We start from the raw sequence: 17,784 nt of genomic DNA, 5'->3' as shown, positions 1-17,784 counted from the left end.
TAACTCAAAAGATGTAGACGTTTTATTTGACTAAAGTAACGAAAAGTTTTTTGACTTTTTAACATTCTATTCAAACAAAATTCTATTCTATTGAAAAAAAGTTTCGCTTCAAAGACCTTAATATTCTCGAAAGGCTTTGATGTTTTATTAATAATTTAGATTCAAGTCAATAAAATAAAAGCAACAAAACGCCTTCAAATAATGGAAAATACTATTTTGAAAAGAAATATAATAAAATTCAATCAAAAAATATTGTAGCGTTATTTGAAAAACACAAAGAAACAACAAGTGTGCAAAACTATAGTCAACAATATAAATTAGTAGTAAGCAAAAGTCCTCTTCAGCCTACATCAGCAGTTAGTGAAAGTCCTCAGCAGTCTACATTAGCAGAAAGCAAAAACAATGTATATGCAGTTCCTTTAACTTCAGTTCTTGAAAAAAGAAAAAAAAGTCAAACCAGCACAAATACCAATTAAAAATGTAGATGACCTACGACTTAAAACAACAGAAAAGTATGAGATGTTATTTCCCGATTTTTTTTATTCGTCATCAAAACAAGTTTGGTTTTGTAAAGTTTGTATATTGTTTGCTCCTGGAAAAAAAGTAATCGTGCATTTATTGAAAACCCTGGCAAATATGCAGATCACCCCTCGGAGCGTGCTAGCGATCACTTAAATATGCATAGGCATACTACAGCTTTAAAAGATAAACAAGTTTTTGATGAAATGTCTAAGCAAGATTCGAGTATCTGGAAAATGCTGCATGAAAATACCCTTGCAAAAGAAATATTAAAAACAAGTAACTCTTGCTTCTTTATTAAAACCTTCTTTCGAGTCACGCATCTGTTAATCATGAAAAACTGGGCGTATACTAATAAATTTTCAGACATTATTGAACTTATTGCTGCGTGTGGTTGCAAGGAAGTTAAGGCGCACGTTTTGTCTGGCCCAGCAAATGCAACATACATGTCTCCAAAATATATTGCTAAGTATATAAACATTATCTTTGATTTTGTCAAAAATCTTTTACTCCACTTAGAAGTGGTGGAAGTTTTTCTTTTTATTCGGATAAAACTTCTGACATTACTTTGATTGAACAGTTAACTATACATGCCACTTTCGAACACAACAGCATCCTTAAAGAACATTTTATAGGGATAGTTCTTTTAAGTAAGCTCATCGGTTCTAGTCTATCAGCTGCAAATGTTTTTGATGTTATTCAAAATTTTTTTAGAGCTAATAATATCTCATTTAATAATGCTCGCTTTGCTTGTATGGACACAACAAGCATAAATTCTGGTGTAAAAGGAAGTTTAAAAACCTACATTGAGGATGATGTGCCACTGTGTGTTTGGGTTATGTGTACAAGTCATAAACTTGCATTATGTTTTAAACATATTTTTAAGGACTTTCCTACTATTATGGAGGTATATATTTTTTATTTAATCTATGGAAGTTTTTTAAGTACTGCACACTAGCCATGCATTTGCTGCAAGAATGCTCCAAAATCTATGTAACTTATTAGACTGCACACGATCAAGCTTGTTTAGTTGTGTTCAAAGATTATAAACCGATTTTACACGCTTTGTCAACATGCTATACCAAACAAAAAGAAGCAGAAGCACTTGGGCTATTTATACAAGCGAGTTCACAATCTAACATTGCAACAATATTATTGCTCTTAGATGTGTTTGAAGCAATTTGCCCACTTGTGCTAGCACTACAAAGTTCGCAAGTAGGAATTAGTCTCAGCAACATTCCAACTTATGTCAATCAAGCTAATCATAGTTTAGATGATTTAATTTTGGGTAATCGATAAAAGTATTTCACAGGTTTTCACAAATTTATTGAAATGAAATCAGTGACTGATGAAATAACTTTTTCATTACTAGCCTCAAGCCAATTAAAAAAATAAAAACTTTGACCTAAATGAGTTTGAGTTAAACATTTTTAGATCTTTTGATAACAGTTTTAAAAGTGAACTAAAAAACACTTTCGTGCAAATGAAATTTTGGCAATTGCTTTTGATTTTTGACCCAAGACGATTACCTAAAACACTCAGCCAACTGTCTAGTTATGGTAAAGAAAGCTTAGAGCAACTTATAACTCACTATGGCAAACCAAAAAGCAGTAACAAATTTGGAGCATTACACATTTAAGTTCCAGATATCTCAGAAACCGAGACAAAAACCAAATTTGAAAGTTTCAAAATTATGTTATTTATTAAACACTGAGAATGAGAAAACAGTTTCGATATACGTATATCAAAAGAAAAAGATCAACAGGTATTCAATAATTTAATTAAGTCAAGAAACAATTTTATACCTCAAGGGTTATGGGAAGTGATTAATAAGGACCCTGCTTTGATAAGTGTTTATGGTAATTGTATGTTTTTAACTAAGTTACTCATTATATTTTCTTTGAGTATAGCTTGCATTGAAAGATTTTTTTCAAAATTAAGAATAGTTAAAAACCATCTTCGAAATCAGCTAAGCCAAAGCACATTAGAAAGCTTGATGATGATTGCAACAGAAGGTCCGAAGGAGTGTTTTGACAACGATTTGTTAGAGTACTTTGTCAATGAGTTAAAACATAAAAATCAAAGTATGAGAATTATGTTGTAAATTGATAATTTACAATGTAAATCTCATATATTGATTTTTTTATTTAAGACTACAGACAAATGGTGAATATTTAATGTTTGTAATTTTTTTCACGGAAAATTCGTGGTGACTTATTTGTATTCCAGCCGTGTTTTTACAATTTTTGTTTGTAGCAATTTGAACCAATCTGAAAGTTCTATTGTAAAAATTTAAATTTTACACTTATAATTTAAAAGTAAATGAACAAAAAAGAATTCTATATTTACACCCATACACGGTTATTGTAAATAATCGTTTAAACTAGAAACTTTTGTAATGAACGACTTTTTTTTTTTTTATACTCGCCAGCTGACAGCAACCTAAATTCCCAATATTATGGTAACGCTGTATAAATTTTATTCCTGGGTAACACCCTGCTAACCTAGTTTCGTAAAATTATAAAAAATTTGTAACTTTCAATTTTTAATCGAATAAATGGATAAAAAAAAGAAAAAACTAAATGTTTTTACAGATAATGATTTCAGCCATGTATACATTTTGCATCAGAATATACATGTCTTACAATTAGCTTTTTAGAAGAAACAATGTTTTTTCAAAGATTTTCTACCTTGATAATTTACTACCTTAATAATAGGAAAAAGCATTTCATACGCAAAATTACAAAGAACAGCACTGTTTTTTTTTTTGTTTACTACATTAAATGGCAATCTAAGTTGACAACCTATTTTAACTAAAACTAACGTTTCACCAAAGTTATCTAAAAATGAAGGACTAAAGAAAGTTTTCAAAATATTTATCCAGTAATATATGGTAAAGATAAAATGTAGAAAATGTAAAAATAAAATAAAATATTTTTTTTATTTTTACATTTTTGTTGGATTTCATTTTATTTTTCGGTAAAAATAAATTGTGGTAGTGGTATTACTGCGGGCATGATGAGAATTGAACTCAAAACTTAGACTGCTGCATCTTAAAAATCATATTACTTGTAATAAGAAAATATAATTTGTTATCTAAAGTGGTTATTGTGTCATTTTTTATTGTTTATTAGTTTTTTGCATATACTGGGAAAAAAAAACTTAAATAGTTGTACAAGTAAAAATATTTCCAATAGCAGAACTGGCAAATTAACAGACAGATTTAACAATCATTTATATTATTACCAAAGATTGCCTAACAAAATTAGCATTTTATATTTCTTAAATAAAAAATGAAAAAAAAATTGAAGTTATTATTCATTTTCATTTTATACTTATAACATTTCTTAATTTTTTTTTAAACATAATTATTCAGTTATAATAAATTTTTTAGTTAAATTTAGTTAAAAAAAAAAGTTCTACAAATTGATGATTATTTTAATCAAAATGTGGTTTATAAATTTTTAAAAATAGAACTAGTTTGATTGAACAACACGGAAAAGAAATGGAAGAAATGGCAGACATATTGTTTACTATGGAGCATGACTTTGAAGAAGCTGAATCAGATGCTCGTCAAGAATTCCATAGCTTATATGACGAAGTTAAAAATAAGGTTTTTAATATTTTCTGGTTAACTTATTATCACTTTTATATTGAACTTTTACAATGAAATTTGGATTCCATATTGAGATTGTTAAACTGAATGTGTTTTAGTAATAAAGGATCACTTCCACCCCCTCTCTCTCTATATATATATATATCTTTTCTCTATCAAGATCTAATATATGATATATAAGAGATACAAACATTTTCTTAATATTAAACTGTTTTTTAGCAAAACCTAACAAGCTATCATAAATTTATTGCTAATAAAACAATATTATTTAAAATTTGCATATAACCTAGTATAGGTCTTTAAAGACCTATCTGGATTATTTGTCTTTTAGACATCTAAAACACCCTGTATTTTCTGGGAAAGTAGTATTATTTATAACAGAATTTAATCTATTTTTTCACATTAGAATTTAGAGGAAAAGCATGCTTTAAGAATACAGTTGGAGGGTCAAGTTGAAGAGCTGTGGAAGAGTTTTCAAACAGTAATTTTTCTTTTGTTTTAAGCTTTTCTATAACATACATCTGTTTTCCACAATCTATTTATCATAATCTTTTGGAGTAATTAAAAAAATTTATTTGTTTGATTAAGTTATATATATGAAAGTTGTTATACAATAATAAAAAAATGTTAAGTTTATGGTTTAAACAAGGCTTTAAAAAACTATAACGATCAAACAGAGGAACGCAAAAATGCTTTTGAAACATTGAAAATAAAAGATGATAGAAACACACAAGAAATGGATATGCAGATGAGGAAAATACAAAGAATACAGGTATCTTGATTAAAAAGAAAATTTTTTTGGTTTGTATTTTTTTAATACTATTGTTAAACCATCCTATTATAAAACTAGTCTTAAAAGTTTGTGCGTATTGGTTAATAAGAGTGTTGAATAAAAACAACTGGTTATTTTGAAAATACTATTCAAGATATCATCATTTAAAATTAAAATATTTTTTTAATTATGTTTTTAGGACAGAATAAGTCAAGTAAAGGCTAAAATGGCTTCAATTACAAAAGAATATGAAGAAAAAAATAGAGTTATTAAAGAGGTTGTTATTTTTTACTGTTTGTAGAACAATTTTCTCAATAAGTTATCTATTAATTAACCATTTTTTTAATGTTTATTGAAATTAATCAATCAATTTTAGTTATTTATTAAAAGTAGAGAGTAAAAAATGTGTTACTTTCAGTGATAAAAAATAAAAATTTTTATTCTAGAATTTAGGTATGTAGAGGTGTTTTTCACAAATTTTTAAAATTATTTTAGGACATCCAAAAAAGTTATGACCATTTTACTATTTTTTATTAAAGTCTCAAAAAAACAATATGTAAAATCTGTATTTTTCATAAGATAAATAAAAATCCTGTTGAAATTCTCATTCTCCATAAATATGGTATGTAATAATGCAGTTTAAAACAAAAAAAAAACAACAAAAAGTAACTGTAAATCTAACAGATTCTTTAAATCACAAACACAACAAAATGTGTTCTTATAAAAATGGTGCATTCGTAGTAAAAGTTCTTTCAGTTGCTACTTATACTTCTTGTTCTTTGTATGTGTTTTGATCAATAGGGTACAGCGAGAATTTTTTTTTTTTCTAAAAGCTTAAGAAAAAGTGTATTCTTATGTAAAATCAAATTTTAAATAGGGTTTTCTTAAAAATATTTTTGATCAAAAAAAGTTTTGATACCCAAATTTGCACTTTTAGAAATTGCAAAATTTAGTAAAATCTTGTTTCTCACATTTATCCTTTATTATGTTTTACAAGTCCTTCTTTTTCATTGCGATGAAATATTAAATGCAAATAATGTTTTTAGACCAGTTGCAATTTTTTTTTGATCCTTGTTTCAAAGTCATTATCTTGCATGAATCCTACCAGCAATGCAGATTCTAGACATTTCAGGGAAGGGGGTCTTCAATTTTCTATGAGGTTTTAATGATTAACAAATTTGATTATAACAGTTGTTTTTTTTTTGTTTCATTAGAAATAAAGGTGGTGCCAGTGATGCGGTTTCCCCAAAAAACAGGAGGTTTATCCCATCTTACCCAAATAATATTTTGATAACACTACTATAACACTATTAAAAAAACAATAAGTAAAATAACATATCTTTCAAATCTAGTGACATTGAAAATTTATTAAAGTTTCTTTCTTTGTTTTAAAAACAGGTAGCAACTCTCTATGTTGAGCTCTAGCTCTAATATATCCATCTCTTGCATCTGGTCCAACTACTGACATGGATGCTACTGTCACTTGCTTTACAGCACTCTCGGTACTTTGAGTATGAATTTTTACAGAAGGAGTTATTAGAGGTGTCAATCTTAGCAATACCAACTTATCTTTAGTGAGTGAACAAGTAAAAACAGGTTCTTGTACTACACCATTTTCCCATTTGACTAGCTCTTGAAGAGTAGTTGCTGCAAAGTTCAGTTTAGGTGTTTTTCTTGGTCTGATTCGCATGTCTCCAAGGATATCATTACCCTTTTATTCCAAAATTCGGTCAACTGCAAAGTTGCGATCTTCTGCATTATTACTAGATAATAAAGAGATTAATAAACTTTCATGGTTCGCATATCAAGTGCCTAACTGGATGTAGGGAGTCACTATTTCTCTTTCTATAACAGGTTGATTTCTAAGAATTCTCAATTAAGACAGAATGTGATTGGAAGCATCTTCAAGTCTGTCTTTAACTTTAATGTCAAAAAAAAGTATAAAGTAAAATTGTAAACAAAATAAGACAAGTAACTCAAGATTTTTCAAATTCTGATCAGTTAAGTCATGTTTCCTTGTCCACATAAAGACTATTCTCATGCCAGTAGTGAGCCATCTGGCATGACTTAGGGGGCCACATTGAATTTCTCTAAAATTAGGTGGCAATGCATCGATCTTAACTGCTTTACATAATTTGTAGGTTTGTTTTTGATCTGTTGACATATTTTTTTGTATTGTTTCTGGAATGTCAGCAAAGCTCTCTTCCTCTGGAAGAGCTTCAAATTGAGGATTGTACTCCATTTTATTAACATCAGCATGACGTTTTCCCACAGGACCTACAAAGCCAGTACTTCATGATGTTAGTCCATCAATTCCTTCTATAAGGTGACCTAAAAATAACTCATTTGAATGAAGCATGCATATGACCCAGTGGCATTTGTGACCTTACAGCTTTTCAAGATGTGTTATAGCACCACCTTTCCAGCCGGTGTTAATTAAAGTACTATCAGCTCCAAGTACTAAACATGATTCAGTAAGATTATATTGTTGCAGCAAATTATAAATACCTTTTAGCTGGCTTATCTGAATGAGTATGTGCATTTGGAGTAAAATGACCAAGATATCGACCACCAGGTTCTAAAGTCACAGTAATGTGTTGCTCTTTGATAATAATAGGATGTAGCTGTCTATTTGAATTATTTATCATCGCTCTTGTTGAATCTTTTCTTCCATCATAGTAAATGCCAATATTATCTGCATTTGGAAAAATAAAATTGTCATTATTCTTTGCTACTACCATGACTTTTTTCCTCGCTCTCGTCAACTTAGAAGGATCAAAGCAAGGTAAGAGTATTCAGGAGTGAGAAATCCTGCTTCAATTAAATCTTGCAGATAACTTGTAGCAATTGCTGCAGTTGCAGCAGGTGAAATCCCAAACCTATAAAATAAGCTAGTTTATATTTATTTTTATTAATTCATCATCCGAACTTTTGCTGCTCAACAAAATAATAATCCATATGATTACCTTATACTAGCCATTGCTGTGTTTTTTATTGACATAGTGTTTCTTCTTGACTTCTTTTCTAAAAATCGTGTTACAAGGAAAGCATAGACACCTAATTTATCCTTTAGAAGCCTTTCAACCATCTATTTAATTTTATTGTCTTGTTTTAAAGTAAAGTTAACATTAACTGGATTATAGTTGTCATTGAGAGAAATATTAGGAGAAATATTTTTTTGATATTCTTCATATAATTCTATATCTTGTTTTTCTGTGACCTAAAACCAAACTTTTACAAATATTATTTTTGTTTTATATGTGTATGTGTGTATATATATATATATATATATATATATATATATATATATATATATATATATATATATATATATATATATATATATATATATATATATATATATGTATATATATAAATTAGTAAAAACACTTATCTAATTTTTGATTTCTTCTACACTGTGTTTCACCATCAGTAGGTTTATCAGGAAGAAAGTAGATTCATCATCAGTAGGTTCATCAGGAAGATTCTTCCTGATGAACCTACATAATTCATGTATATATTTACCAACGTATATATATACATGCCTATATATATGTTGTATATATATACATATGTATATATATGCATATATATATATTTATATATATACATGCATATATTTAGCCGTTATATATATATATATATATATATATATATATATATATATATATATATATATATATATATATATAATTTGCTATATAAACAAGGAAAATATTTATTATTATGAAATTATATTTACCTCAAAGGATGCTTGATCATCTTGTAGTTTTTTCATTCTTTTCTCATAAGCTTTTTCGTCACTGATTTTTCTCATATTTTTTTCTAAGTTTCGTTGTCTCAATCTTATCAGCATGTCCCATCTGTATGTCAGACTTTTCACCTGTCTTATTTCTCTGACTGTATAACCACCTGAGCTCCATAGTTGGAATTTTTTTAGAAAAAATACAGGTGCAATATATATGTGCTTTACTTTTACAATTTTGGGGGGAAGAACACCCAGACAGATCATGTTCACACAGAAGTATCTTATGAGGACATATTATGAGGTCCATTAGCTTATCTAACTTCAATAAAAGTTCTTCTTTTACTTTTGCCTTAGTTCTTCCCCATGCAACACTTTCTACTTTCTTCCAAAGGGTTTTAATTCTATAACAAAGTGATTTCTCACCAATAATAACTGACTGTTGAAACTTAACATTTGCTTTTCTCCATTGAGCAGAACAAATGGAATCAGATCGCTAGCAAGATCTTTGTTAGAATATTTATTATGGTGTAGATTGCATGTTATGCTTTTTTGTTCTTTTAGTAAAATTCCTTTTTGAATAACTGCTCTGTTTGTAGGCAGCTCACTAGGAATAAAATCTTTTCCAGGTCCAATAAAATATGAAATTGCAGTGGTGGATGATCTAGTCTTAACTTTCGACATTTATAAATATTTCGATTAAATAACTAATAACAAATAAAATAGTAACAGACTACGATCTTGTATAAAGTTTTATACAGCGGAGAACCAAGTGAAAATATTTTTTTTAAATTAATTCGGCGCTGTGCTTATTAGGAGAGTTTATTACATAAAAATGGATTTTATTTATTTTATAATAATTTAAGTTTTTTTCATTTTAATAATGTGTAAATATAAAAATTTGGGTATCAAAACATTTTCTGATCAAAAAGTGGTCCATAATAAACCTACCTTGAAATTTAATTTTACACCTTTTCTTAAGCTTGAATTTTTATTTTTTTCAAAAACATATAAATCTCACTGTACCCTATTGATCAATATGCAGTTACACAGTCTTTGATTTTTGTACTGTATTCCAGATGAATATTATCTCTTGAGATTTTTTCACCAGATTCTTATAGCCTAATGAAATTGGAATGAACAAAATCTGATACTTGTTTAATAAAAAAGCCAATTCTTTATGAAAAATTGGAAGGTTTATTTTGCTAGGCATGTCATGCATTTTGGTCTGATTTTTAAGCAAATTTGGTGATGTGCTTTTATTTAGCCTTATTGTTCCTTGTAGTTCAATTTTAACACTTGCCAGTAATGGTTCAATCAAGTCAATTTTATTCAAGAGTTGTTGAGATTGATTGCCATTGAATTATCCTCTATGCACTGGAGGTCTCTGGGTACCCATTTTATTTTACCAACCAGTTGTGTTAAAGAAATAAGAAGCTGTTTGATTCAAAATAGTGTTCAAGTGATTAAAAAGGTGGTTGGTAATTCTAAGATCCGTGTGCAATTCCATGACAGGCAGGAAATCAAGAACAAAAGTGGTTCAAAAGGGAGGTTTATGCAACTTTTGCATTGCGCTGCTGAGAGCTTTGTTTTTTTTTATTTGAATGAACTCTTGATAGTTTTTGACATTTGATCAAGTGTTTGTAACTGCCCAGTCAAACATGGTTTTTCAAAGTCATTCTTTCAAGTTTCACACCAGCAGCTTGGATATGTGGATACAGCAAAGCCTCATATAAAAAATGCATTAGCCAATTTTATGTCTACAGCTGCTGTAAAAGCGATTTTTTCAAGTGCAAGCATATCTAAAATTTGTTTTAAGTTTTCATGAGATTCATTTACTCTCAAGTCCCTAATACAAGAGGGGGTGGGAATTTTAGTTCAGATCTAATAAATGGGGGGTTGGAATTTTTTTATGGTACAATATAAGTACTTTTTATAAAAAGTTTAGTTTATAAATCTGAACTAATATTTTTTTAAAAACACGCTTAAAATTATTTAATTATTGTGTGACTTGCGGTCAAATGCGCATTTTCGAACTGCTGTTTTATCATAATTTCAATAGGATTTAATATGCTGATATAAGTTTTATACATTGGTAAGAAATAAACCAAAAGCTCATTTTCGACAAACCGATTTACTAGGTTGGCAATTTTAAAAGCCTGTTTACACTGAAAGTTTTTGTTTTTATCAGTGACTGAAAGAATTGTGTTCTAATTTTTAAGGCCGATTTTCATTGATTTTTCTTTTTTTAGTTTTGAGATATTTAGTTTTTTCTGTCAAAAAATAAAAATAAATGGAATGAGGGGGGAAGGGGGTCTTAATAAGCTTGGGGTGTGTGGAAAATTTTTCAAAAAATTAGTAAATGTCCCCCCCCTCCCTTAAATTTAAAATAATCAATTTTTTTTAAAGTTCTTTATGAGTGGTTAGTAAGGCATAAAATTTATTTTAATTGAAAAATGTTATTTATTGTTTTTTTAATGGTATTAGAGGGAAACTATTAAGTGCTATTATTTTTATTAAAGAGGAACTGTTTTATTTTAAGTTGTCTTAAGGTACAAAAATAGTGTTGTTTCAAATAAAAAACAATCTTTGCCAGCTATGTGTAAAGCATCTTTATTTCTAGTGAAATTCAACATAATTATAATAATATATAACAATTATTCATGAGCAATCATATTGAACAATACAAGTTGATCATTTGCTGTACAATTTTACTAATAAATTTTTATTGCAAATGACTTCCTATCTAACAAGTTTTGTTTATTACACTCCCTTTGGTTATTACAATCACTTTACCTTATACTACATCTTATAACGTTCAGATATCTTACTTCTCTGTATTCTCTTTTGCACCATCAGCATCTTAACTGAATCACCATTCACTCTTATGGGTTTTAAGAAGTGTATGTGCCAGCACATTTTTTCCACTTCTATCGTTTGTTCCGAGATGATCCCTGTAATTATTTTAATATTGTATTGATAATTGTATCAGTTATCCAGGGGCTTCACCCATACCTTCTTGCCAAGCTTGAATATGTTAGTTATCTTCTTATAAAATTCATGTGCATCTTATTGTCGTCAATTCCTCTTACTCTCATTTTGTATTGGTATAATTAGTTCATAGGTGCAGTAGAAAATTTACAACCATCTTTTGAACCAACGTTATGGCAATACATTGCCTCTAATATGCTGCATGAAACTCTCTTTGCCAATCTTTTGACAGTTTGATAACATTGTTCTACAATGCTATTTTCTAATGGTATGTAGGTGCAATTGAAACAAAGTTTAATGTTCCATTTATTTATAAATTGTGAAAACAAATTGCTTTAGAATATTGTATCATTGTTTGTCAGAACTATGTTCAGAACTCCTTTTTGAGAAATAGTGTTAATTCTTGAATAACACATACACTGGTTTGATCTTTATGATAATATCATATTGCATACTATGTAGGTCTACAGTCAATTAGGGTAGATAGTTCTGTTCCTCATAATGAGTTATTTCCATACTATTTTATTGCTACATTCTTTTTACTTCTATTTTCCTTTTCAGCCATTATATTAGGCTTGTATCAATTGATTGACAGGCTGTAGATTTTTAAACTAGTTGTTTCACTTCTTCCATGCTTTCTAATGGTTCAATACTGCAAGCAAAGCAAAATAAAACATTTCCTCACACCATAATGTCATGTAGATTTATGAGCATGGTCATTATTATTTTTGAAATCTCTATGAAATTTAGTTCTTTTGAGACCCAGGTTGATATACTTTTGAAGAAAAAAATTCACTGATATATGGGAGCCAGTGAGTAATCAAAGGTCATGGTGGGTGACCTTTTTCAAAAATTATGTAAAAGCAATGACTTTTCAGTTACTTTCAAACCAAAGCTCATCTGTTTTTTATATTGGAAACTTTATTTTAAAAAATTCATATCCCTAATATACATACATACATACGACTTATCCAAATTGTTTCAATTTGGATAAGTCGATTTTGTGTCACTAACTAATAAGTTTTTCCCATCTTATGCATTATTAGGTATTAGTTTTTGAGATTAATTTCAATTCTTCTCATAAAAATCTGATAGAAGAGAGATCTTATGATTGGTGAGGCTAAATCATTCTATTAAATATTTGATCATTCTCAAACTCAGTCAAATAACTTATACAATTTTTTGAAAAATATGTTTTGGATTTAAGCTTTAAGTCATTTTCTTCTAAAAAAACAAATGGCTTCCCATTAACTCATCTTTCCGAAGGCGTAGCATGATTTTTTATGTGTACAATTAAACTACTTTTGTCATTACTTTCTCTGTTTTTACAAAGTCACTTGTGGCTGTCCAACCAAAACAGCCTCACACCTTAACACTACATACATCATGTTATACAGTCATACACACTATTTTATCATACATTTTATGATTTTTTTTTCCAGATAAACAATCTTATCTTAAAATCAAAGATTTGAATCTTCGACATGTCGGTCCACATTTACAGTCATTGATGGTCCATTTTTTATGTAGTTTTGCTAACTTTAACATTTTTATTACTATGATGATTTTTATTAAAGCATTTTAATTAAAGTACCATTAAATTATCTAATAGTACAAAAATAAACATAAAAACAGTTAAATAAAAAATAACATTAAAAAAAAAAGTTAATGTCATTTGAATAATTATGAATGGTAGTGTATGTAAAAAAAAAAATTAACAAAACATTTGTTTTATTATACTATATATGCCATTTGATTTATATTGACTATAGATAAGTTAATTAAGAATATTGAATGAAATAAAGTTTTTAGGTTTTAGATTGAATAAACTGTATATGTGTATTATGTCAACTATTAGCTCTACAAATAAAAGAGATTAATTTCTCTCAAGCATTAAAAAAATGATAATTTTATAAAATAAAAGTAGTTACTTAGTTTAGGAACGAGAAAGTATTGCTCATCAGTATCATCAACTTAAAGATCAAATGAATAAATTTAGAGAAAAGCAAAGGTATGTTGTAAACTATATTTACTTTAATTTACACATATTTATTTAATATTTTTTTTAATACAGTGATTAATTTATTGTTATATACTTTTACTAATATTAAAATATTTAAAAACAAATATTTTTAAACAATCATTTTTATATCTTTTTTTGTTCTGCAAGAAAAACTGATTTTTTTTTTCTTTTTATTTTGTAAAGCTGTTATTTATTTTTTAATTAGATCTGAATTAACAACACTTATAATTCAAAGTAACTCTGTTATCAAAGAGCTAGAACGAAAGAAAGAAAAGGTTTTTTTTTAATATCTCTTTTATACTTATATCTTTTTTATAAAATTTGAAAAAAAAGTTTAAAACTAACTCATGTTGATTTCTATTCAAAAAAAAGATAAAGATTGTTTTCTTTTTTTTTTTTGTTGTTCTTTGAATTTAAAAATACAGAGTGTGCTGAACCTGTATTAATAATAAATAAATGTATATAAATATCAAAGGTTATTTCCAGCACAACAATACTTTATAATGTAGTAGAAGCCAAATGTTTAGGTGGTTTTTTTAAATAAACATTAAATATTTCATTGATATAGTAATAAGTAAATTAGTATGTTTGTTTATACAATATACATATAATCATTGCATTAAGTTAGGTGGTTAATAAGAGGTCTATAGAAAGAAATAGGTCACCATATCTAATTGCATAATTTCAATGCTTATATTCCATATTTCAATATAAAAATAGTTCAAAATGTGTTTCAATTTTCTTTTATGTAGAAATAATACTCATTTGTAAATATTAGTAATAGAAGGTTATAATGAAATGTCAAAAATCAAAATTTCTTTTTGATGCCTTTATTTACAATATTATGTCTTTAATTGCAATTATCAAATGTGTCATTTATATATCAAAATAGTAAGAAGTTTTTAAAGCCACGTCTTTTTAAAAAATGTTATTGACATAATTATACTATATAAACAATATACAGTATCAAAATTTTTGCCACATTATTTTTGTTTTAATGTGAGAGATATAAGGTAATCACTAAAGTAGCTAAGCCTTGTAACAATTTTTTAAAGTACCACATTCACCATACCTTTGCATAAAACAGCTTTATTGTTAAAGTATTTTTTTTAACAAAATAAAATGTAAGTTCTCTTTTTTGTGTGTACAGTTTTATTTTAACTTGGTTTTATGCAAGGTAATTTAAACACACATTATATCACCTATTTATATCATAGTATTTATCATAATATCAATTAGAGTAATTTTGTTTGAGCGATTTAAACAATAAAGTTTAAAATTAAAACAAACCTTTACCTTAAAGTTTCTAGATACTAGTAGTTGCCATTGAAAAAATTCAAGGAACTTTTTAAGATTTTAAATAAATAAATTTTAAAATTTTGAAAATTTTTATAGAGTTTTAGGGTAAAAGTGATTGTCTAACCTTTATTAAAAGTAGTGATTTCACCGTTAAAAGTTTTTTGGCTTTTTAAAATAATCAAGAAGAAAAAACTTTTTCTTTGATTGTTTTGATAGTTTCCTTTTTTTGCCTTAAAACTATTTATAATATTTTATGCAATCATTAATGTATGGCTTATTTTTAAATATACTCATTCTATTTATGAACCATATAGGAGAACCTTGATGAATGGGACAATTATTCAATGGGATAAAATCAAATTTGCATAGAAGCATTTATGGTTACATATTCAAACTCCTGTGGTTTAAAGTATTAGAAATAGCCATTCAATAGATCGAATCATTATTCCTATTATGTCTAAGCGCAATGGCATTATCTGATATTGTGTTTTGAAGAACAAAAAGTTATTTTAAAAAACAATTTTTTTTTTCTGATTTAGCAGTGAGAACTGAAGTTACCGAAAATTAAACTTCATTTTTAAATACACCGTCTCTAGTTTTAAAATTTTTAGACCATTCACATTAAGGTAATGTTGTTTTTAGTCTGGCCCTTCATTTGTGAATAAAGTGGGAAGCTTATTGAATGGGACAAAGTAATGATTATTGAATGGGATTTGTTCAAACAAACTGTTTGAATTCAAACAAACTGGAAAAAATAAAAATAAATGAATATTTTGGCAATTTAGTTACGGTCACATATTTTTATCTCATTTAATGTTAATGGCAGTTCTTGTGGTGCGGTTCTAAACGAGTGTGCCAATGCTTTAATTAAAATTTAAATATTTGTTTGAAAGCTCAAAGTAATTAATCAATTTCAACTTCATCAACAACTTTAAAAGTTGGACTTGAAGTAATTTAAAAAGGCAACATCACTTTACTTGAAAAAAGATTTTAATAAACAATTTTATCAAACCATTTTAACAAATTTTTGTAATTCTTCGAATTTCTGTTGCACCATAAAATATACATCTAATTATAGTTAAAGTTTAAGTTTGTAGTAATTTATTATACTTATATACATTAATATATTTAAGGAATTAGTTTACTTTCGATATTTAGTTTTGTATTTATACACACTACATAGTTACATACACATACATAGTGTTCATAGTTTGATCATATAATACAAATGCCCTATGATAATGCAAATATCATAGGCCATTTGTATTATATGATTACGTATTTGATTTTTATGAAGTTTTTAATTTTTTTTTAGATGAAACCAAACACAAAATTAATTCGAAAAAATTCTTTAGATGTTGAAGATGCAGTCAAAAGTGTTTTTAAGGGTATGTTGATTCGAGATGCAGCTAAAAAATATAATTTATCAAAATTTGCAGTAGGTAGAGTTGTAAAAATGGAAAGATCTCTAAAGCTGCCAGAAAACTTTAAATACATTGCAAACATAGGAAATAGAAAAATTTTCACGCCTATGATGAACGTGCTCTTGTAAATTATTTGCATGTCTTCAAATATGTGTTACAGTTTAACTAAACTACAAACTAGATTATTAGCTTACAAGTATAGTGTTGCATTGAATTCAAAAAATATTCCTGATTCTTGGCACCTAAATAAAATGGCAGAAAAGCAATAGATCAACAGTTTTTTTCGATGCACCATCAAAAATTATCACTATGAAAACCAGAAAAAGTCAGCCTTGCTGATGCAACTGCCTTTAATAAACATACTAAGTCCATGTTTTTAATGAACATACTGTGTCCATGTTTTTAATGTATATACTGTGTCCGTGTTTTTAATAAACATACTGTGTCCATGTTTTTAAAAAACATACTGTGTCCATGTTTTTAATGAACATACTGTGTCCATGTTTTTAATGAACATACTGTGTTCATGTTTTTAATGAACATACTGTGTCCATGTTTTTAATGAACATACTGTGTCCATGTTTTTAATGAACATACTGTGTTCATGTTTTTAATGAACATACTGTGTCCATGTTTAATGAACATACTGTGTCCATGTTTAAGGAACATACTGTGTCCATGTTTAATGAACATACTGTGTCCATGTTTTTTGATAATTTGTTACTTCAATTAAAATATAAATTCAAACCTGAATGTATTTTTAATGCAGATGAGACCGGGTTAATAACACTTACAGACCCTCCAAATATTATTTTAACTCGTGGAGCTAAGCAAGTTGGTCATGTTGTTTCAGCAGAAAGAAGGTTGTTGGTAGTGATGTTGGCTTTCATGAATGCTATGGGTAATACAGTTCCACCTGTATTTATATTTCCAATAGTAAATTACGAGGATTTTATGATAAGTGGTGCACTGACAGGAGGCTTTGGGTTGTGTAACAAAAGTAGTTGAATGACAAGTGACAACTTTTTTATTTGCAATAAAGCACTTTGTATCCCATACTAAGCCATCTGCGGATCATCCAGTGCTATTATTAATGGACAACCTTGAAAGCCTCATTTTATTTGAAATAATAAGATTTGAAAAAAAGACTTTTTTGATTTTGTTAACATTTCCGTCACACTGCAGTCATAGATTGCAGCCATAAAATGTTTCAGTGTTTGGGCCTTTTAAATCTTATTTTATTTTGGCTCAGAATGAATGGTTGGCTTCCAATCTAGGAAAGATTATGAATATTTATAGTTTGCCTAACTAGCATGCACAGCATATAATACGTCATTCACAATAAAAAATGTTTGCAATGGGTTTCAATAATGTGGGATCTATCCACTCAATAGT

The 17,784-nt window shown here is 27.7% G+C and overlaps 1 protein-coding gene across 1 annotated transcript in view; it reads left to right on the top strand.

The window, feature by feature from the left end:
* Positions 1–17,784, top strand: part of LOC100198299 (dynein regulatory complex subunit 2) — a 43,930-nt gene that overhangs the window by 9,218 nt on the left and 16,928 nt on the right. The window contains exons 4-9 of the mRNA XM_065807688.1: positions 3,994–4,132; positions 4,542–4,616; positions 4,785–4,907; positions 5,107–5,184; positions 13,584–13,654; positions 13,872–13,941. Of these exons, the coding sequence (XP_065663760.1) occupies positions 3,994–4,132; positions 4,542–4,616; positions 4,785–4,907; positions 5,107–5,184; positions 13,584–13,654; positions 13,872–13,941 (556 nt within the window). The remainder of the gene's footprint in view (positions 1–3,993; positions 4,133–4,541; positions 4,617–4,784; positions 4,908–5,106; positions 5,185–13,583; positions 13,655–13,871; positions 13,942–17,784) is intronic.

Source organism: Hydra vulgaris, chromosome 10 (assembly GCF_038396675.1).
Source record: "Hydra vulgaris chromosome 10, alternate assembly HydraT2T_AEP".
NCBI lineage: Eukaryota > Metazoa > Cnidaria > Hydrozoa > Anthoathecata > Hydridae > Hydra > Hydra vulgaris.
The sequence above is the reverse complement of the archived record's forward strand: the minus strand, read 5'-3'. Positions and strand labels throughout refer to the sequence as shown.